A 23,057-nucleotide genomic window follows, 5' to 3' on the forward strand; every position below is an offset into this window, starting at 1 on the left:
TATGTGGCCAATATAGATATATATGCTAATTAAACAGCAACACTGATAAGATAGTAATAGGATAACAAGCCGAAAAGGCAAGCTGAAAATTACGATGTTATTCAAGGGTACAGCACAGCAGAAATTGACACATGCCCTGAGACATGGTGGGGAGTGGGACAGGCAACGTTAGGTACTGGCAAAAAAACGGCTGTGTCAGGGGCTCCGTCGTAAAGATTCTGTAGTTATTTTGTCCAGCATAATGACAGAATCCAATGGGAAACCGTTGGTTTCTGTTCATGCGATGGATCCGGCGCTTCCGGTATTCTTGTTGTAAAGCTACCGTTTTGTCAAGTTGTGCATTTGGTGTAAGTGTAATGCAAGTATTTATCTGAAAAAGGTTTGTGTAGAATTTACTAATACTTAATTTACTTAATATTTACATGTTTTTACAGATATGCCCTGTGTACAGTATAATCCCACGCCACCTGGTTCTACATATGTTACCCAGAATTATGGTCATGCCTGTGAATTCAGTGTAGACATGACAAACTCCTCAAGTACAAAATACAACATGGAATTATGCAGCACAGATATCACGGCTTCAGCAACAACATCTTTGCCAAGTTTTAGCACTTTTATTGAGGGATATTCAGGAAGCTATGAACTCAAGCCATCCTGTCTGTACCAAATGCAATCCTCTGGGCAGAGGCCACTGATAAAAATGGAAAATACCCATTTGGCCAGCTACCAAAGTTCAATCTCTCAGCAAACACAAGATGCCATGCCAAGCACTTCAATGTATTTCAAATCATCACCTCCATCGATTTTATCTACACCTGGATTTTCAACTCACCAATCATTACAATGGGAAGAACCTCACACCTTGTCGGGTACACATTCATGTATGACACCCAGCCACTTGATGGATGCCTCCCATAGGACTGTTTCTCCACGATTTCCAATTCTTCACTTTAAGAATTCTCCTCCCCATACACCATTGCTTAATCCCCCAGTGTGCTATGATTCTTCTCATAACTTACCAGTAGGTTCTCAAGGAGATTCAACACATTTACCAGTGGAATCCCTACCATATAATCTGCCAATATCAAAAGTATCGAATCTTGTATTCTCCCCACTTTCCACTGGTCAACCAATTAGTCGGGTAGGCGAGGGGGGTATTCCATCACCATCTAGTAGAAGCTCTTCATCTGGGGAAGGAGCTTGTGCAGTATGTGGAGATAACGCAGCATGTCAACATTATGGTGTTCGAACATGTGAGGGATGTAAAGGCTTTTTTAAGGTAAGATAAAAACATTTAATATTATACATGTGTTTTATACAGTTTGTTATGTTATCGGGGGTACATATAGAAAGAAGTATTTTTGTGTGAAATTGTCCAGTGAAATCCACATATGTAGTATCTACTTAATGAAGTGGACTAGACTAAAGGCATCTTCATCCCTGAAAATGAACTGAAAAGGGGTTCTACGCTAAAACGAAATAAGTGAAATAGTGTCAGAAATGGTAGTAGTATATTTACCATGTTGACATTTGTCGTTTGGAACTGGCCCTTCGGATAATGCTAAGGAGGGAGGCAAGTATTGTTTATATAGCTGCGTACATGCTCATGACTACGGGAGAAGCTGCTTACACATACAGCTATTTAATCAGCTCTGTCTTTAAAGCCACACATATAGACATGATATATATTCCTACACAACTTGGGTTCACACTGTTTAACCTATTTTACTTTTAGCATAAAAACAGCTTTACTGCAGCTGGCATTGAAGTAGAAATAAACATTTGCTGCCAGGTTCTTATGATGTTTACGGCTGTTGGGGTCCCAACAGCAAGACACCACCTTGATCAGCTCTTCCTCAGGGGGGGTCAATTTAACCAACAGCGGTTGTTTGAAGCGGACAACTGTTTAAGGTTTGTAAACATTGGTTAACATTTATTTCACCACCATTAAAGAGGTTGTCTGGTTTCAGAAAATGTAAGTAATTTTTTTGCATAATTAAAAGTTATACAATTTTCCAATATGCTTTCTGTATTAATTCGTCACGATTTTCAAGATTTTTGCTTGTTCTACAATAGAAACATTCATTGTTTATTTCCAGTGGATACAATTCTGTCCATGGTCATGTGATGAGCACACAGGTGCTCGGCTCGTTACAGCATGTGTATTAGAGCTGTGTCTTTAACGATCCCAGCACCTGTGTGTCCATCACATGACGATGGACAGATTTTTATCCACTTGAAAAATGTATGATGGTTCCTTCTGAATGAGCAGAGATCTAGAAAACAGTGAGGAACTAATACAGAGAGTATATTGGAATATGTTATAACTTTTAGCTGTACAAAAAAAATAACACCTTAACGCATATTTACGTACATGCATGTCATGAGAAGGCTTCCCTTAGTGCATTCCGACATTCATGTACGTGATTGTGATTGTGATCGTGCAGGCACAGAAGCTGTGCAACCCCATGATCACCCTGGGAGTCTAGCTGTGACTGAAAGCTGGGCTCCCGCTGTAATGGCTGGGATTGGAGGAGCCTTCAATTCCGTCCGTTTAACACCAATAGTGATCGCAGCAATTAAGTGGTTTGACAGAGGGGGGCTCCCTCTGTCAGCGATCGCCGGCTATTAACTGTTTGCCATGGCAGCCAGGACCCTAACAAAGGACCCCAGGCCCGTCATGGCTTCATGCCAGTTAGGCCATGCCAGAGCATTCTATCAGCGATCAGAAGATTGCATTGTTAAGTCCCCTACGGGACTAAAAAATAGATAATTAAAAAAATAAAAGATTATAGTAAAAATAAAATTAAACCACTTTTTACCATAAAAAGTGGTTTTATTTAGTAAATTTGGGAAAAAAAAGAAAAATACACATTTATGGTTTTCCGCGATCGTAATAACCCAAACAATAAAGTTAACACATTCACTCCAGATGAATGCCGTACAAAAAGCAATGGCAAAATTCCTTTTTTTCCCCATCCCCCACAAAAAAAATTAAGTAAAAGTTAATCACTAAGTCCCATGTACCCCAAAATAGTACCAATGAAAACTACACCTTGTCCTGCAAAAAATCAAGCCCACATATGGCTACATCAATGAAAAAATAAAAAAGTTATGGCTCTGGGAATGAGGCGATCCAAAATAAATTACTTTTATTTAAAAGGGTTTTTATTGTGAAAATGTAGTAAGACATAAAGAACCTGTACATATTTGGTATTGGTGTAATCGTAGCTACCCATAGAATAAAGGTAACCTGTTATTTACAAAGTGAACAGTCCCCGGCTGCCATGGCAACCTATCGATGTCCTGCTATCACATTTACGGGCCGCCGACGGGTGACAGAGGGAGCCAGCTCCCTCTATAAACCAAGATGCCTGGGTCACTATTGACTGCGGCATCTAAGGGGTTAAACGGTCGCAATCGAAGTAAACTTCAATCGCGACCATTAGAGCATTTGTCTGTCTGTCATCAGACAGCTTAGCGCCCACAGTGGACATTCGTGCAGGACTTAGACTAGGCTGCTGTGAAAAGGCCGAAGGCTTGTTGATGACTGCTGTGAAAAGGCATATTGATGGTTACTAACGGGTTGGGCTGTGTAAAACTTTCTTTTTTTTGTGTTAGGTGTTTTTGAACATGTAATAAACATGTTAGGTGTTTTTAAAGATAAATCCCGTTTTCCACCAAAAGCAATGTAATAAAAAAAAATGTAAACATAATTGGTAAGGCTGCGTCTGTAAAACTCCGAACTATTACAATATAAAATTATTTAACCTGCACGGGGAACGCCGTAAAAAATGGATCATTTAAAATGCCAGAATTGCTGTTTTCTGGTCACATAGTCTCCCACAAAAAAAGTTAATAAAAAGTGATCAAAAAGTCTTATTTAATCTCAAAATGGTGCCAATAAAAACTACAGTTCGACCCGCATAAAAACAAGCCCTCACGCCTCACAATGGGCGGAAGAATAAAAAGTTATGGCTCTGAGAATATGGCAACACAAAACAATTTTTTTTTGTTTTGGACAATTTATTTTTTTGTTTATAAAATTAGTAAAACATAAAATAAAAGATATATAAATTTGGTATCGCTGTTAAATAACGTTAACATGTCGTTTGTATTGCACGACGAACAGCGTTAAATCGAAACATGAAAACAATGAAGTGATCGCTGTTTTTTCCCATACCACCCCACAAAGAATTTATGCCAGCCTGTGGTTATTCCCAACGTGCACATTTATGGCACATTCACAGGCTGCGCCATGCATGTGTGATTGGTGCCGGTCCCAGCTCCTCATCGATGTGGAGAAAGGGGGACTGCCAGCCACTGCATCCAGGTGGAAGAATAAATGCAAAATGCCCCGTTCTCCACATAGGTGCGGGTCCCTAAGGTGGTATCCACACTTATCACACATTTATGGCATATCCTTGTAAATGCCCCTTAAATCTTTTTTTTTACTAAACTATAGTAGAACATTTGCAGAAACTGAAAGGAAGGTTTGAATAAGTCCTAGGGATAGCCTATGACTGAATAAGCTTGTAGACGTGTACAGTGAAGGATATGACCAACCAGGCTCACTGTTGACTTCGAAGCCGTTCTGTTAAGCCAGTGTACATGTATAGTAAGGTGCCATATTGTGCATTCTAACACAAGGGTGAAACTCATAGTTTAGCTATTTTGATGAAAAAGGAAAATCATTCTTCCAAAACTTAAATTTTCTATTTCTTTGCAAAACCACCCTACACGAAATCACGAAACATTTTTTTCACATACAATTCATATAGGAAAATCCCATTTGAATTTGGGGTTTGGTTTCAGAATAAACATTATTTCCTTCATTGAAGTATTAAAACGGCATTATCCTGCTTGCTTCTCCAGGTGAAGCAGTGCCTGGAGCTCGCATATTACAGGGCATTTACAATATAGTGGATTTGTATAATATAAAAGAACTGGGCTACGACTAGAATTGGCGACAGCACGTGCTCATTATGCTCACATGAACAAACACCATAGAATAAAATCTAAACATTTTAATACAGTATGCGATAATTTCATAAACAATTTTAAATTTGTTCCAATGTCTTCCTTCAAACTCATTCTGGATTATTTCAATGACAGCCGCTAGACCTGATACGTTTTATCTTCTTGCAGGCTACTGTGTTGGGAAATTAATTTGATCTAATAATACAAATTGCATTGCATGCTTATTATGTGGTAAATTGCATGCCTTGTTTTGTTACTGTCTCCTCTTGTACTTCAATTAGCAAGTATTATGTTTTATATATTCCTCAGAGGACCGTACAAAAAAATGCTAAATATGTGTGTCTGGCAAACAAAAGCTGCCCTGTGGACAAAAGACGGAGAAATCGTTGTCAATACTGCAGATTTCAGAAATGCCTTAGTGTTGGCATGGTTAAGGAAGGTAAAAGTTCCCTGAAATTTTATAAGCTAAGTGTAGCACACCGTGTATTATGATCTTCATTCTATATATCGTATAGTGTTTACAGAATTTTTACAAATATTCGTATGTTGTATAGTTCAATGGACAGTAGTTATGTTACAAGTCTATCTTCTAAGGCTACAATCACACAACAGTGAAAAAAAATGGGCATTAAAAACGGATCAACTGTCAGTTTTTCATGCCCATTTTGCATCAGTGTGTCTCCAAATTTTCATTCATTTCCAGTAGGGCTGGGAAATTTGACCAAAATCAAAATCACAATTAATTGAACATGTAACCTCGATTACAATTAATGAATGATTATTTAGGCCACACCCATTTTAGCATACCACTCCCCCTATTTACATGCTATGCCATTGAAGTAATATTTATCCCCTGAGCCTCCTGTACACTACTGTATATAATATACCCCCTGACGCTTCCACACAGTATATTGCCCCCATTGGCTCCCCACCGTATAATACCCCATTACTGCCCCCACACATTATAATGCCCCTATAACTTCCTCCACACAGTATATGCCCCTATAGTTGCCCTCCACTCAGAATAATGCCCCCATAACTGCCCCCCACAGTATAATGCCCGCATAGCTGCCTCTACATAGTATAATGCCCCATAACGGACTTCCACGCAGTATAATGCCCCCCATAACTGCCCTCCACACTGTATAATAACCCCATAACTGCTTCCTATAAAGTCTCAATACCTATACCAATCCAGGCCAAACAATCCATATAATCTACGTATATCAATGCATAAACATAATACCTATAGACATATATGTAGATGCTACCATGTGAATATTATAATAACATAATAGCACACCATTGGTACCATACAAAAGATTTTTATTACATATAATCAAATAGTAAAAAACTATGGCCATCAATACCTTAAAATGACAAACAAGTTTAAAGCAACATGGTGGTGAGGGGACCACAATATAAAGAGCAGCATATCACAAACATTAACCCCTTAGTGACCACCAATACGCCTTTTCACGTGATTCACTAATGGGCTTTAGGCTAGGCTGACGCCTTTTCACGTCAGCCTAGTCTAAGTCCTGCACGGGTCTCCCGTGCAGGCAGGAGCCGGGGCTCTGCTGTCTGATGACAGCTGAGCTCCTGCTCCAACGCCCGCGATCGAAGTTTACTTCGATCGCGGCCGTTTAACCCGTTAAATGCTGCCGTCAATAGCGACCGCGGCATTTATCTTTGTTTACAGAGGGAGTGCGCTCCCTCTGTCACCCATCGGCGGCCCGCGAATGAAATCGCGGGTCTCCGATGGGGTGTCATGGCAGCCGGGGGCTTGATAAAAGCCCCCAGGTCTGCCCTGGACATATTCCTGTTAGGACGCGCCGGAGGCACGTCCTAACAGATTGCCTGTCAGATTTACACTGACCGGCAATAATGCTCTGGTATACGAAGTATACCAGAGCATTATAGCAGCGATCGGAATATCGCACAGTAAAGTCCCCTAGTGGGACTAATAAAATCAGTCATCAAAGTGAAATAAAGATTATTAATAAAAAGTACAGTAAAAAAATAAATCCATTTTTTTCCATAAAAAGTGGTTTTATTTAGTAAAAGTGTAAAAAAAAAAAAAAAAGTACACATATGTGGTATCGCCGCGACCGTAATGACTCCATTAATAAAGTTAATAGGTAATTTAAACCGCAAAGTGAACACCGTAAAAAAAAACGCAAAAAACCATTGCGAAATTGCAATTTTTTTCCATTGCCCCCCAAAAAAGTCATAATAAAAATGAATCAATAAGTCCCATGCACCCCAAAACAGTACCATTCAAAACTACGTCTTGTCCCGCAGAAAACAAGCCCAAAAAATCACTACATTGATGGAAAAATAAAAAAATTACGGCTCTTGGAAAGCGACGATGCAAAAACAAATAATTTTAGTTCAAAAGTGTTTTTATTGTGCAAAAGTCGTAAAACATAAAAAAACCTCTACATAAGTGGTATCGCCGTAATCGTACCGACCCATAGAATAAAGGTAACATGTTATTTACGTCGCATAGTGAACGGCGTCAATTTAAAAACGCATAGAGCAATGGCGGAATTTCAGGTTTTTTTTATAATCCCCCCCCAAAAAGGTTAATAAAAGTTAATATAAAAATTATATGTACCCAAAAATGGTGCCACTAAAAAGCACAACTAATCCCGCAAAAAACAAGTCCTCATACAGCTATGTAGACGAAAAAATAAAAAAGTTATAGCTCTTTGAATGCGACTATAGAAAAACGAATAAAATAGCTTGGTCATTAGGGCCTAAAATGGGCTGGTCACTAAGGGGTTAATGATCAGGAAGCACAATAATAGCACATGGGAAACCTGTACATATTACATAAAGAGACAGAGAATATAAGCACCCAGTATTCTACTGCATATCAGTGCTGTCTCAAGAATAAAAGAATATTATAGCATAAATAGTACTTGGGATTTAATACCAACCACTGTGCTGCATTATGTGCCCCTATTAACACCAGACCACCACCACAGAGCCCCGACACGCGTTTCGCCGTCAGCTTTTTCAAGGGGTACTGTATGGTGGGATGGATGCACCTTTTATAAGGAAATGCTTTAAATCTAGGGAGGAGATATTTGAAGCACACATGTAGCACATACATAGACATCAACTCTAACATAGGTCTTCCGTATAGGGGAATTATTTACCCACCTGAGTTAAGTATAGTCATGAGGTCGCCGTCTATATGGCGCCTGTCCATGGCGGACACGGCTGTACCGACCCTCCCAGCACGGCGTCCGGAAGATGCAGACCGCGCATGTCCATGCGCGTCTGCAACGCCACACAACCGGAAGGAGAGGGGCCGGGCCAGCGCATGCGCCATACACAGGCGCTGTGCGGCCGCCATTTTGATTCAGGGAAAGAAGGTAATAAATAGCCCACACTAAAGAGAACACATAGTTCAGTGGAACACATCGAGAGAACACCACAATATTTAAAGAGACCTATCAGTGGCTTGAAACATACATGATTCAGGTTTGCACATTAGATTACAAAAGCGATGATACATTATTTCAAAGTCCATTGTATGATATACATATTGAAAGTGACACAATAAGTAAAAAGAGGAAAAAAAATAAATATATATATATATATGAAATGAAATAAAAAACAGAAATAAATGTGTGTGTGTGTGTGTGTGTGTATAAATGTGATAAATAAAAAAGTGAACACACGTGCACAAAAATAAGTGAAAATTTCATATAGAAAAATAATTCTATAGCATATCCCCATATATACATAAGCTCATACATACTCTTATATACATACGTCCATACATGCCTATACATCATATAGGCAACATCCATGCACACGCACACGCACTGTATAAATGAAAATTGTAAAAATACCTACACCCAAAAAAAAAAGGGAGTTATGTTACATATATATAACCTAATATATTCTTCAACAAAAATTATTATAAATAATTTAATAAAGACCCGTCATTATGACAAGTCAGTGTAGATGCTATCAAAAAAAGTTATATAGGGATATAACACCCATCGATATTACTTATATTCACATCAGGGCCATTATGGCCTTAAATGCCCCATGAAAAAGCTGACGTGATCAATAACAAATATTTAAAGTGCATACCAAATTTAAACATATATACAAACCCTTAGCCAATGTAAATCCAAGCCACAAGTAAGGATTATAGACATTTTTCACACTAATAAAAAGTGTTAACGTGTCATCCAAATTCCTATATGAGAGATCATTAATAGCACCCTGAGCCATGATGAATCAGTGAAATTACAATGTTGCCATTGAAGACCTACAGTGAAGGAAATAAGTATTTGATCCCTTGCTGATTTTGTAAGTTTGCCCACTGTCAAAGACATGAACAGTCTAGAATTTTTAGGCTAGGTTAATTTTACCAGTGAGAGATAGATTATATTTAAAAAAAAAAACAGAAAATCACATTGTCAAAATTATATATATTTATTTGCATTGTGCACAGAGAAATAAGTATTTGATCCCTTTGGCAAACAAGACTTAATACTTGGTGGCAAAACCCTTGTTGGCAAGCACAGCAGTCAGACGTTTTTTGTAGTTGATGAGGTTTGCACACATGTTTAGATGGAATTTTGGCCCACTCTTTGCAGATCATCTGTAAATCATTAAGATTTCGAGGCTGTAGCTTGGCAACTCGGATCTTCAGCTCCCTCCATAAGTTTTCAATGGGATTAAGGTCTGGAGACTGGCTAGGCCACTCCATGACCTTAATGTGCTTCTTTTTGAGCCACTCCTTTGTTGCCTTGGCTGTATGTTTCGGGTCATTGTCGTGTTGGAAGACCCAGCCACGAGCCATTTTTAATGTCCTGGTGGAGGGAAGGAGGTTGTCACTCAGGATTTGATGGTACATGGCTCCATCCATTCTCCCATTGATGCGGTGAAGTAGTCCTGTGCCCTTAGCAGAGAAACACCCCCAAAACATAATGTTTCCACCTCCATGCTTGACAGTGGGGACGGTGTTCTTTGGGTCATAGGCAGCATTTCTCTTCCTCCAAACACGGCGAGTAGAGTTAATGCCAAAGAGCTCAATTTTAGTCTCATCTGACCACAGCACCTTATATAATCTATCGCTCACTGGTAAAATTAACCTAGCCTAAAAATTCTAGACTGTTCATGTCTTTGACAGTGGGCAAACTTACAAAATCAGCAAGGGATCAAATACTTATTTCCTTCACTGTATAAGAGATATAGATAACCGTAAATACACAAAATGTGTAGGAACAATCAATAGCTCCTCCTTTTTCCAATTTAATTGGATAACATCCAAAACCACTGCACAAAAAGAACATATTAAAAACTAGGAGGATGCCATAAGAATATACCACTAAAGAAAAGATGCAAACAACATTTTTTCATTAAGACCAAAAGGGGAACTAGTCTTCAATTTCGTTATCCACTTACATTCTATACGTTCCAATTTCCGAAAGGTTTCTCCACCCCGAGATCCAGTGATGATCTTGTCTATTCCACGTACTTTCAGGTCCTTCCATCTGTTGTCATGATGTTCACGAAAGTTTCCAGGAATGGGTTTTAGTTTGTTAATTTTATCCAGATCATCACAACCAATTTTTCCAGCCTTCTTTACATCCCTTACATGTTCCTGTATTCTTAATCTCATTTCCCTAGTGGTCATCCCTATAAAGTCCCCCACACTGTATAATGCCATCACTGCTGCCCCCAATAGTGCCTGATAAGAATAATAATAATATACATACTCGCTTAACCCCGTTCCAATGACGAGTGATGGAGATCCTCTGGTCTGTGCAGCTCGGCACGATGAGGCCACTGCCTTGCATCCGGCGAATGGTAGAGCAGGTCCCTTGCTCTACCATTGGATTCAACTGTATCTGCGTCCTGAAGATGCAGATATAGTTTAAGCCGGGAAAAAATAATTGATAAAACCGAAATTCACAAGATGATGTCTATTAATTGCGCTGAATATCGATTTCTATTAATTGCCCAGCCCTAATTTGCAGTCTGTCTGTCAGTTTTTAATGGCTATTTGCCATCTCTTTTTCATAGCCATTAAAAAAAAATGGGTGGATTTTTTTTTGTCCCAACCCCCTGAAAACACCAGTGTCCATGTAGATCAGGGGTCTCAAACTCGGCCGGGTAAGTGGGCCACATATAGAAAAAATGGGAAGTTGATGGGCCGCATTACTTTCAAATTTGATTAAATACAAATTTCTTGTTAATCAATTAGTTATTTGAACTATTATAACACTATATTACTATAATAATAATACTACATTACTATAATAATACCTCTAGATTTAAAATTTGAGAGAATTCTCCACATGCTTATTTCAACAATCCAGTTTTCCAGTTTAAGTGTTGCTAAATGCAGTCCGGCGGCTCAGTTGGCAGCGTTTGGCAGACACACGTGTCAAGATTGGGCAGCCCCTTTTCGGATAGTGCCACAGTGCCCTGTGCAGATAATGCCACAGTGCCCTCTGCAGATAATGCCACAGTGCCCTCTGCAGATAATGCCACAGTGCCCTCTGCAGATAATGCCACAGTGCCCTCTGCAGATAATGCCACAGTGCCCTCTGCAGATAATGCCACAGTGCCCTCTGCAGATAATGCCATCCACCCACTTGTAGATAATGCCACGGTGCCCCCCCGTAGATGCTGCCACGGTGCCCCCCCTGTAGATGCTGCCACGGTGCCCCCCCCCGTAGATGCTGCCACGGTGCCCCCCCCCCCCGTAGATGCTGCCACGGTGCCCCCCCCCCCCGTAGATGCTGCCACGGTGCCCCCCCTGTAGATGCTGCCACGGTGCCCCCCCTGTAGATGCTGCCACGGTGCCCCCCCCGTAGATGCTGCCACGGTGCCCCCCCGTAGATGCTGCCACGGTGCCCCCCGTAGATGCTGCCACGGTGCCCCCCGTAGATGCTGCCATGGTGCCCCCCCCGTAGATGCTGCCACGGTGCCCCCCCCGTAGATGCTGCCACGGTGCCCCCCGTAGATGCTGCCACGGTGCCCCCCCGTAGATGCTGCCACGGTGCCCCCCCGTAGATGCTGCCACGGTGCCCCCCCGTAGATGCTGCCACGGTGCCCCCCCCCGTAGATGCTGCCACGGTGCCCCCCCCCGTAGATGCTGCCACGGTGCCCCCCCCGTAGATGCTGCCACGGTGCCCCCCCGTAGATGCTGCCACGGTGCCCCCCCCCGTAGATGCTGCCACGGTGCCCCCCCCGTAGATGCTGCCACGGTGCCCCCCGTAGATGCTGCCACGGTGCCCCCCCCGTAGATGCTGCCACGGTGCCCCCCCCCGTAGATGCTGCCACGGTGCCCCCCCCGTAGATGCTGCCACGGTGCCCCCCCCGTAGATGCTGCCACGGTGCCCCCTCCGTAGATGCTGCCACGGTGCCCCCCCGTAGATGCTGCCACGGTGCCCCCCCCCCGTAGATGCTGCCACGGTGCCCCCCCCGTAGATGCTGCCACGGTGCCCCCCCCGTAGATGCTGCCACGGTGCCCCCCCCCGTAGATGCTGCCACGGTGCCCCCCCCGTAGATGCTGCCACGGTGCCCCCCCGTAGATGCTGCCACGGTGCCCCCCCCCGTAGATGCTGCCACGGTGCCCCCCCGTAGATGCTGCCACGGTGCCCCCCCGTAGATGCTGCCACGGTGCCCCCCCCGTAGATGCTGCCACGGTGCCCCCCCCCGTAGATGCTGCCACGGTGCCCCCCCCGTAGATGCTGCCACGGTGCTCCCCCCCCCGTAGATGCTCCCTCCAGGAGTGGAATCCCCAGTCAGAGCGTTGCCGACGCTTTGGCTGGGGATACCTCTGCTGTTGGAGCCCCTGACGTCACTTTCCATACAATGTGATGTCAGGAGATCCTCCTGGACGGGAATGTGATATCAGGGGCAACCCCAGAGCCGGTGTCCCCGAGCAGACTACTAGTATAGGCTCTGCGCCAGAACTCTGGGGAAGCCACTGACATCAGTGTCCATATATGGACAGTGATGTCAGGGGCTTGTCCAGCGCTGGAGTCCCAGGCAAAGCGCTTGTAGGCTCTTCCTGGGACTCCAGCTGTGCTCCTGACAACACTGGGACTCCTGCTCTGGGGAAGCCCCTGACATCACTGTCGATGTATGGACAGCGTTGTCAGAGGCTTCCCCAGAGTCCCGGAGCAGAGCCTATACTACTGCTCTGCCCTGGACTCCGCACTGGGGAAGACCCAGACATCGCTGTCAATATGAGGACAGCGATGTCAGGGGATTCCCTAAAGTCCCGAAGCAGAGCCTATACTAGAGCTCTGCACGGGACTCCGGCTCTGGGGAGACCCCATACATCGCTGTCAATCTGTGGACAGCGATGTCAGGGAATTCCACAGAGTCCCGGAGCAGAGCCGATACTAGCGGCTCTGTGTCCCGCGTGCCGCAGATGACGGCCCGTGGGCCGCCTGCTTGAGACCCCTGATGTAGATCGTGCCGCAATGTCCCTGTAGATAGTGCCCCTGTAGATAGTGCCGACATAGACAGTGCCCACATAGTACCACAGTGCCCACTGTAGATAGTGCCCACATATAAAGTGCCATAGTGCCCTCATAAAGTGCCATTGCCCACATAGGGCCACAGTGACCATTGTAGATAGTGCACACATACGGTAGTACCACAGTGCCCACATATAAAGTGACATAGTGCCCTCATATAAAGTGCCAGTGCCACAGTGCCCACTGTAGATAGTGCCACAGTGTCTACATAGTACCACAGTGGCAGTGCCCACATAGGGCCACAGTGACCATTGCAGATAGTGCCACAGTATTCACATCGTACGACAGTGCCCATATACAAAGTTACACAGTGCCCACATACAAAGTACCAGAGCCCACATAGTACCACATTGCCCATGTAGATAGCGCCACAGTGTCCCCTGTAGATAGTGCCACACCCCCATATAGTGCCACAGTGCCCATGTAGATAGCGCCAAACATAGCAACACCCCCCCTGTAGATAGCACTTCCCTTGTAGATAGAACCCCAACATAGATACTCCCCATGTAGACAGCGCCACTGTAGCTCTCTGTAGAAGTGGAATCCCTCTGGCTACAATGGCGCTTTCTACAGGGGGGGTTGCTATCTACAGGGCGGGTGCTATCTACAGGGCGGGTGCTATCTACAAGGGGGGTCAGGGAGCCACTGACGTCACTGTCCATATATGGACAGTAATGTCAAGGGCTTTCCAAAGACAAGTGTCCCCGGCCAGAGATCTCGCGATGCTCTAGCCGGGACTCCATTGTTGTAAGCCCGACAGAACTGCCCAGATATGGACCGTAATATCAAGGGCTTCCCCGGGCTCAGCACTCAAAGTAGTGCTGTGCCCATGGAGTCCTCGGCCAAGATCAGTTTTTACCGGCAGTTACAAGGATTGATTCCTTAAACTGTTGTTCAAAACTGATCCATTGAGTTCCTTGGGAGCCGCCTGGTCGTGAAAACGGCCAAAAATAGGACATATCCTATTTTTTGACGGTCAGTATTCACGGGCCGTTAAGAAAACGGCAGTGTAAATACACCAATAGAACTTCATTGTTCTGAAAACAGCCATGTGACGACAGTTAAAAAAACGTCACACGGCCATTTTTCACTGTCGTGTGAATGTAGCCTAAGGACATAACATATGGTATTGGAATATTATTGTAGCACTATTATTAGCATCACATGTATTATATATCCATATTTATGCATTGCTGATAAATGGATCATATTTAAAATTCATTGATTACAATATGTTTTATTTATTTATTAATTTAGTGGTAAGAACAGATAGCCTTAAAGGAAGAAGAGGAAGATTGCCTTCTAAACCTAAGAGTCCTTGTCCTCAAGAAATATCACAACCAAATCCACCATCTGCTCCAGTCAGTATGCTGGATGCATTGGTTGAAGCGATGGTAGACTCTTCCCCAAGGGAACTTGACTACTCCACAGTAAGAAAGCTTCATTCATTACTCCTTGTAAGGAAAAATGTGGTAAAATGATAAATTGTGACCATCAGCCTGGAGCCTGCAGGATATGAATTGGTAGTAGTAAATTAAATTAAAATCATTTGTTAGTCTAGTTGTGTTTAATTGTTTATAGCTATGTTTTTGGAGTTAGTATTTCCTTATTTTAGTCATCCATCAAGGGACCAACTTTGTAACAAATGTACACGTCACATGCTTTAGTAGAACTTTGGCTCTGATTTGTTTTCCAACATCCATTTCTTTACAATTTGTGTTGTGGTGATAATCCATTCAGGTGGGTTAAATGCATTCCTGCATCGGCCATCGGTGCTGATTGCGGCTTTATCGAATCACTGTGCCACAGGGCACAGTGATATGGTGGTGATTAGTGCTGTCTAGAACAGCACCAATCCCTTCCATGTGTTGATGAGTAGATGGCATTGGTGCCACCCCCCCTGATCACTATCATTGGTCGGTCTGCATAGACCGACCAATCGCAGTCATGGCGGGTGTTTTTAACACCCTGCACCAGCTCTGCCCACCTCATTCCAGTTAGAAAGAGCTAGAGCTAATGTGAGGGTGAGCTTGCGATCCTGCGGAATCATCTGCATCTTGCTTTTGTGTGATAACTTTTGTGTTTTGTTTTTTTTAGCAGCAGCAGCACTAGTTCTCTCCCTTCCCTAAATTTCCCAGCCCCTGTTCCTGTACCTCTCCCCCTTTTTATGTTATGCGGCTGCTGAGTGCGGATCAGTGACTGCCATCACTGATCGGCCTCTGTGCTCAATTTTTGGCACATGACTTTTTATTATTTTTTTCTGTTTTTTGCACCGTCTCCCTGTGTGCGCCCTATGGCCACTGAATACTGATCAGTGACCGCCATCACTGATCAGCATCTGTGGTAATTTATTTGACGCAGATTTTTTTTTTTTGTCTTTTTCTACCTGCACCAATTCACTGTGTTCATCCTGTGGCTGCTGAGCACTTATCAGTGACCAACATCGCTTATTGGCATCGTTTTTTGGCGCAGGATTTTTATTTTTTTGGCCTTTTTATAACTGCATCTACCTGTGTGCGCCCTGTGGCCAGTGAGTGTTGAGTCTAGAATCCGCCTTAGTGGTAATTTGTTGACGCAGGTTTTTTGGGCCTTTAGCACCCCTGTTCATGTCTGAGGTAGCACTACAATGACCCCCATGCCAGATTGCATCCTAGTCTAAAATAAGTACATGGCAGGGGTTGATCTCCCTCTGATCAAGTACTGAAGCCGAACAGTGCCATTTGGAAAACAAAGGTGTGGTACAAAAAGCTGGCCGTGCACATGGTACAGATCGCATTGTATAACTCTTTTATGTGCTATACCAATGTGCAGGCCGGACAAGGACATTCCTTCAGTTTCAAGAGGTGGTTATCAAGGCTCTTGTATTTGGCAACCATGAAGGGGAGGGCCCCAGTACTTCTAGAAGCGATGGTTCCACATACTGTACCAGGGCAACACTTTCCCAGCGAAATCCAAACCACTGGTAAAAGTGGTTTACAAAAGGGGGAGAAGACGAGAGACAAAATTTATCTTTGCAAAACCTGCCCCAAAAAACATGGCCTGTGCATAAAGGAGTGCTTCAAAGGATATCACACATTCATGGATTATTAAGTGAATCATTTATTTAAATGCTCACTACACCCCTAAATCACTCCCTTGTGGATGGTAGTTTCCAAAATGGGTCACTTTTGGGGGGTTTCCACTGTTTTGGCCACTCAGGGGCTTTGCAAATGCAACATGGCCTCCGCAAACCATTCCAGCTAAACTTGAACTCCAAATGGTTCTCCTTCCCTTCTGAACCCTGTCGTTTGTCCAAACAGCCGTTTATGGCCACGTATGGCGTATTGTTGTACTCGGGAGAAACTGCTCTACAAATTTTGGCATGCTTTTTAACCTTTAGATCTTGTGGAAATGAAAAAAAATTTGCTAAACCTACATTTTATTGAAAAAAATGTAGATTTTCATTTTCACGGCCTTATCCAATCATTTCTGCAAAAAACCTGTAGGGTCAAAATGCTCACTATACGCCTAAATAATTTCCTTGAGGAGTGTAGTTTTCAAAATGGGGTAATTTTTGGGGGGTTTCCACTGTTTTGTCCCCTCAGGGGCTTTGCAAATGCGACAAGTCCTCCGCAAACCATTCCTGCTAAATTTAAGCTCCAAAAGTCAAATGGTGCTCCCTCCCTTCTGAAGTCTGCCGTGTGACCACATATGGGGTATTGTTGTACTAAGGAGAAATTGCTTTACAAATGTTGGGGTACCTGTTCTCCTTTTAGTCCTTGTGGAATTAAAAAATTCTGCGTGTTATTGGAAAAAAATTATTTTTCATTTTCACGTCAAAATTCTAATAAAATCTTGAAACACCTGTGGGGTGTCCAAATGCTAACAGACCTAGATAAATTTCTTGAGGGATGTAGTTTCTAAAATGGGGTCACTTTTTTGGTGTTTCCTTTGTATTGGTCCCACAAGACTTCTTCAAACCTGACATGTACCCCAAAATCTAATCTAATAAAAAGAAGGCCCCAAAATCCACTAGGTGCTACTTTGCTTCTGAGGTCTGTGCTTCAGTCCATTAGCACACTGGGGCCACGTGGGATATTTCTAAAAACTGCAGAATCTGGGCAATAAATATTGAGTTGTGTTTCTCTGGTAAAACCTTCTGTTTTATAGAAAAAAATGTAACATGTAAATGTACATTTTACCTCTACTTTGCTTTAATATATGTGAAATGCCTAAAGGGTTAAGAAACTTTCTAAATGCAGTTTTGAATATTTTGAGGGGTGCAGTTTTTTTTTAAATGGTGTGATTTATTGGGGGTTTGTATTGTATGGGCCCCTCAAAGCCACTTCACAACTGAACTGGTCCCTGTAAATCTAGCCTTTTGAAATTTTCTTGAAAATATGAGAAATTTCTCCTAATGTTCTAAGCCTTGTAACGTCCTAGAAAAATGAAAGGATGATTAAAAAAAACCCGATGCCAATCTAAAGTAGACATATGGGGAGGTTAATTAGCAACTATTTTGTGTGGTATTACTATTTGTCTTACAAGCAGATACATTTGCATTTAGAAAAATGCACATTTTTGTAATTTTTCGCAGAATTTTGGTGTTTTTCAAAATTGAATACTGAATGTATCGACCAAATTTTATCGCTATCATAAAGGCTAATTTGCCACAATAAAATATTCTTAGAATCGCTTGAATATTTAAAAGCATTCTAAAGTTTTGACCAAATAAATGTCAGATTTGAAAAATAAGACTGTCAGGAAGGTCAAAAGTGCCGGTAGTGGGAAGGGGTTAAATACATTGATGTCTTCATTCCAGCATATAGCCCCTTTGAAGAAGCGACAACGAAAGGCGCACAGGGTGGTTTGCGGACAGGAGGTTTTTCTGTATATATATTACCCCATGTTGTCCTGCCATCTAGTGCAGGGGTCTCAAGCACGCGGCCCGCGGGCCGCATGCGGCCCCTGGGGCTGTCATCTGCGGCCCGCGGGACACAGAGCCGCTAGTATCGGCTCTGCTCCGAGACTCTGGAATTCCCTGACATCGCTGTCCACATATGAACAGCGATGTCTGGGGCTTCCCCAGAGCCGGAGTCCCGAGCAGAGCGCTGGTGTCGGCTCTGCTCCGAGACTCTGTGGAATTCCCTGACATCGCTGCCCATATATGGACAGTGTGTCAGGGTCTTGCCCAGAGCGGAGCAGAGCGCTGGTGTCGGCTCTGCTCCTGGACTCTGTGGAATTCCCTGTCATCGCTGTCCACATATGAACAGCGATGTCTGGGGCTTCCCCAGAGCCGTAGTCCCGAGCAGAGCGCTGGTGTCGGCTCTGCTCCGGGACTCTGTGGAATTCCCTGACATCGCTGCCCATATATGGACAGTGTGTCAGGGTCTTGCCCAGAGCGGAGCAGAGTCCTGGTGTTGGCTCTGCTCCGGGACTCTGTGGAATTCCCTGACATCGCTGTCCACACATGAACAGCGATGTCTGGGGCTTCCCCAGAGCCGGAGTCCCGAGCAGAGCGCTGGTGTCGGCTCTGCTCTGGGACTCTGTGGAATTCCCTGACATCGCTGCCCATATATGGACAGTGTGTCAGGGTCTTGCCCAGAGCGGAGCAGAGCGCTGGTGTCGGCTCTGCTTCGGGACTCTGTGGAATTCCCTGACATCGCTGCCCATATATGGACAGTGTGTCAGGGTCTTCCCCAGAGCGGAGTCCCGTGCAGAGCGCTATTATCTGCTCTGCTCCGGGTCTCTGGGGAAGCCTCTGACATCGCTGTCCATACATCGACAATGATGTCAGGGGCTTCCCTAGAGCAGGAGTCCCAGTGATGTCAGGAGCACAGCTGGAGTCCCAGGAAGAGCCTACTGTGGCCTTATCTACAGAGGGCACTGTGGCCTTATCTACAGAGGGCACTGTGGCCTTATCTACAGAGGGCACTGTGGCCTTATCTACAGAGGGCACTGTGGCCTTATCTACAGAGGGCACTGTGGCCTTATCTACAGAGGGCACTGTGGCCTTATCTACAGAGGGCACTGTGGCCTTATCTACAGAGGGCACTGTGGCCTTATCTACAGAGGGCACTGTGGCCTTATCTACAGAGGGCACTGTGGCCTTATCTACAGAGGGCACTGTGGCCTTATCTACAGAGGGCACTGTGGCCTTATCTACAGAGGGCACTGTGGCCTTATCTACAGAGGGCACTGTGGCCTTATCTACAGAGGGCACTGTGGCCTTATCTACAGAGGGCACTGTGGCCTTATCTACAGAGGGCACTGTGGCCTTATCTACAGAGGGCACTGTGGCCTTATCTACAGAGGGCACTGTGGCCTTATCTACAGAGGGCACTGTGGCCTTATCTACAGAGGGCACTGTGGCCTTATCTACAGAGGGCACTGTGGCCTTATCTACAGAGGGCACTGTGGCCTTATCTACAGAGGGCACTGTGGCCTTATCTACAGAGGGCACTGTGGCCTTATCTACAGAGGGCACTGTGGCCTTATCTACAGAGGGCACTGTGGCCTTATCTACAGAGGGCACTGTGGCCTTATCTACAGAGGGCACTGTGGCCTTATCTACAGAGGGCACTGTGGCCTTATCTACAGAGGGCACTGTGGCCTTATCTACAGAGGGCACTGTGGCCTTATCTACAGAGGGCACTGTGGCCTTATCTACAGAGGGCACTGTGGCCTTATCTACAGAGGGCACTGTGGCCTTATCTACAGAGGGCACTGTGGCCTTATCTACAGAGGGCACTGTGGCCTTATCTACAGAGGGCACTGTGGCCTTCTCTACAGAGGGCACTGTGGCCTTCTCTACAGAGGGCACTGTGGCCTTCTCTACAGAGGGCACTGTGGCCTTCTCTACAGAGGGCACTGTGGCCTTCTCTACAGAGGGCACTGTGGCCTTCTCTACAGAGGGCACTGTGGCCTTCTCTACAGAGGGCACTGTGGCCTTCTCTACAGAGGGCACTGTGGCCTTCTCTACAGAGGGCACTGTGGCCTTATCTACAGAGGGCACTGTGGCCTTATCTACAGAGGGCACTGTGGCCTTATCTACAGAGGGCACTGTGGCCTTATCTACAGAGGGCACTGTGGCCTTATCTACAGAGGGCACTGTGGCCTTATCTACAGAGGGCACTGTGGCCTTATCTACAGAGGGCACTGTGGCCTTATCTACAGAGGGCACTGTGGCCTTATCTACAGAGGGCACTGTGGCCTTATCTACAGAGGGCACTGTGGCCTTATCTACAGAGGGCACTGTGGCCTTATCTACAGAGGGCACTGTGGCCTTATCCACAGAGGGCACTGTGGCCTTATCCACAGAGGGCACTGTGGCCTTATCCACAGAGGGCACTGTGGCCTTATCCACAGAGGGCACTGTGGCCTTATCCACAGAGGGCACTGTGGCCTTATCCACAGAGGGCACTGTGGCCTTATCCACAGAGGGCACTGTGGCCTTATCCACAGAGGGCACTGTGGCCTTATCCACAGAGGGCACTGTGGCCTTATCCACAGAGGGCACTGTGGCCTTATCCACAGAGGGCACTGTGGCCTTATCCACAGAGGGCACTGTGGCCTTATCCACAGAGGGCACTGTGGCCTTATCCACAGAGGGCACTGTGGCCTTATCCACAGAGGGCACTGTGGCCTTATCCACAGAGGGCACTGTGGCCTTATCCACAGAGGGCACTGTGGCCTTATCCACAGAGGGCACTGTGGCCTTATCCACAGAGGGCACTGTGGCCTTATCCACAGAGGGCACTGTGGCCTTATCCACAGAGGGCACTGTGGCCTTATCCACAGAGGGCACTGTGGCCTTATCCACAGAGGGCACTGTGGCCTTATCCACAGAGGGCACTGTGGCCTTATCCACAGAGGGCACTGTGGCCTTATCCACAGAGGGCACTGTGGCCTTATCCACAGAGGGCACTGTGGCCTTATCCACAGAGGGCACTGCGGCAGCATCCACAGAGGGCACTGCGGCACTATCTAAAAAGGGGCTACCCAATCTTGGCATGTGTGCTAACTGAGCCGCCGGACTGCATTTAGCGACACTTAAACTGGAAAGCTGCATCTACGGGGGGCATCTACACGGGGCACTGCTGTGGCAGCATCAACACGGGGCACTGCTGTGGCAGCATCTACACGGGGCACTGCTGTGGCAGCATCTACACGGGGCACTGCTGTGGCAGCATCTACACGGGGCACTGCTGTGGCAGCATCTACACGGGGCACTGCTGTGGCAGCATCTACACGGGGCACTGCTGTGGCAGCATCTACACGGGGCACTGCTGTGGCAGCATCTACACTGGGCACTGCTGTGGCAGCATCTACACGGGGCACTGCTGTGGCAGCATCTACACGGGGCACTGCTGTGGCAGCATCCACCGAGGGCACTGCTGTGGCAGCATCCACCGAGGGCACTGCTGTGGCAGCATCCACCGAGGGCACTGTGGCACTATCTAAAAAGGGGCTGCCCAATCTTGACGTGTGCTAACTGGGCCGCCGGACTGCATTTGGCGACACTTAAACTGGAAAGCTGGATTCTTGAAATAAGCACGTGGAGAAATATCTCAAATTTTAAACCTAGCGCTATTATTATAGTAATATAGTGTTATAGTAGTTCAAATAACTAATTGATTAACAATAATTTTGTATTGTATCAAATTTGAAAGTAATGCGGCCCGTCAACTTCCCATTTTTTCTATATGCGGCCCACTTACCCGGCCGAGTTTGAGACCCCTGATCTAGTGACTCTTTTTTACCTATATTTATATATTCTCTAGGTGAATATAATTTCCATTAACTGCTTTGACAATATGATGTGATGTAGATATTGTTTTATTATAGTAAGAACATTTGCACTTAGTCTCTATTATATTATACTTGGTACAGCCAGCTTAATATTTGCCCTGTTGTATGTGATGCTCTGCATTTTAAAGAGGCTCTGTCACCAGATTATAAATGCCCTATCTCCTACATAATCTGATTGGCGCAGTAATGTAGATAACAGCAGTGGGTTTTATTTTGAAAAACAATAATTTTTTATCAAGTTATGAGCAATTTTAGATTTATGCTAATTAGTTTCTTAATGACCAACTGGGCGTGTTTTTACTTTTGACCAAGTGGGCGTTGTGGAGAGAAGTGTATGAGGCTGACCAATCAGTGATCAATCAACGTCATACACTTCTCATTGTTCCAGCCCAGCTTCTTTCACTGCACGATCATACTGTAACAATAGGCTGGAACAATGAGAAGTGTATGACACTGATTGGTCAGCGTCATACACTTCTCTTCACAGCGCCCACTTGGTCAAAAGTAAAAACACGCCCAGTTGGTCATTAAGAAACTAATTTAGCCTAAATCTAAAATTGCTCATAACGTGCTAAAAAATTATAGTTTTTCAAAATAGAAACCACTGCTGTTATCTACATTACAGCGCCGATCAGATTATGTAGAAGATAGGGCACTTCTAATCTGGTGACAGAGCCAATTTAACATATTTTAGATTGTTTGTCATGATGCTATATTAAAATGATTCTTCTTTTGTTAAATATTTTTGAA

The 23,057-nt window shown here is 44.8% G+C and overlaps 1 protein-coding gene across 3 annotated transcripts in view; it reads left to right on the top strand.

Annotated features, from left to right (window-relative positions):
- Positions 1-23,057, top strand: part of NR4A3 (nuclear receptor subfamily 4 group A member 3) — a 108,259-nt gene that overhangs the window by 14,704 nt on the left and 70,498 nt on the right. For all 3 annotated transcript variants that reach the window (XM_075828518.1, XM_075828519.1, XM_075828517.1), the window contains exons 3-5: positions 435-1,282; positions 5,293-5,422; positions 14,775-14,947. In XM_075828518.1, coding sequence (XP_075684633.1) covers positions 437-1,282; positions 5,293-5,422; positions 14,775-14,947 — 1,149 coding nt within the window. In that variant the 5' untranslated portion in view covers positions 435-436. The remainder of the gene's footprint in view (positions 1-434; positions 1,283-5,292; positions 5,423-14,774; positions 14,948-23,057) is intronic.

Source organism: Rhinoderma darwinii, chromosome 5, assembly GCF_050947455.1.
Source record: "Rhinoderma darwinii isolate aRhiDar2 chromosome 5, aRhiDar2.hap1, whole genome shotgun sequence".
Taxonomy (NCBI): domain Eukaryota; kingdom Metazoa; phylum Chordata; class Amphibia; order Anura; family Rhinodermatidae; genus Rhinoderma; species Rhinoderma darwinii.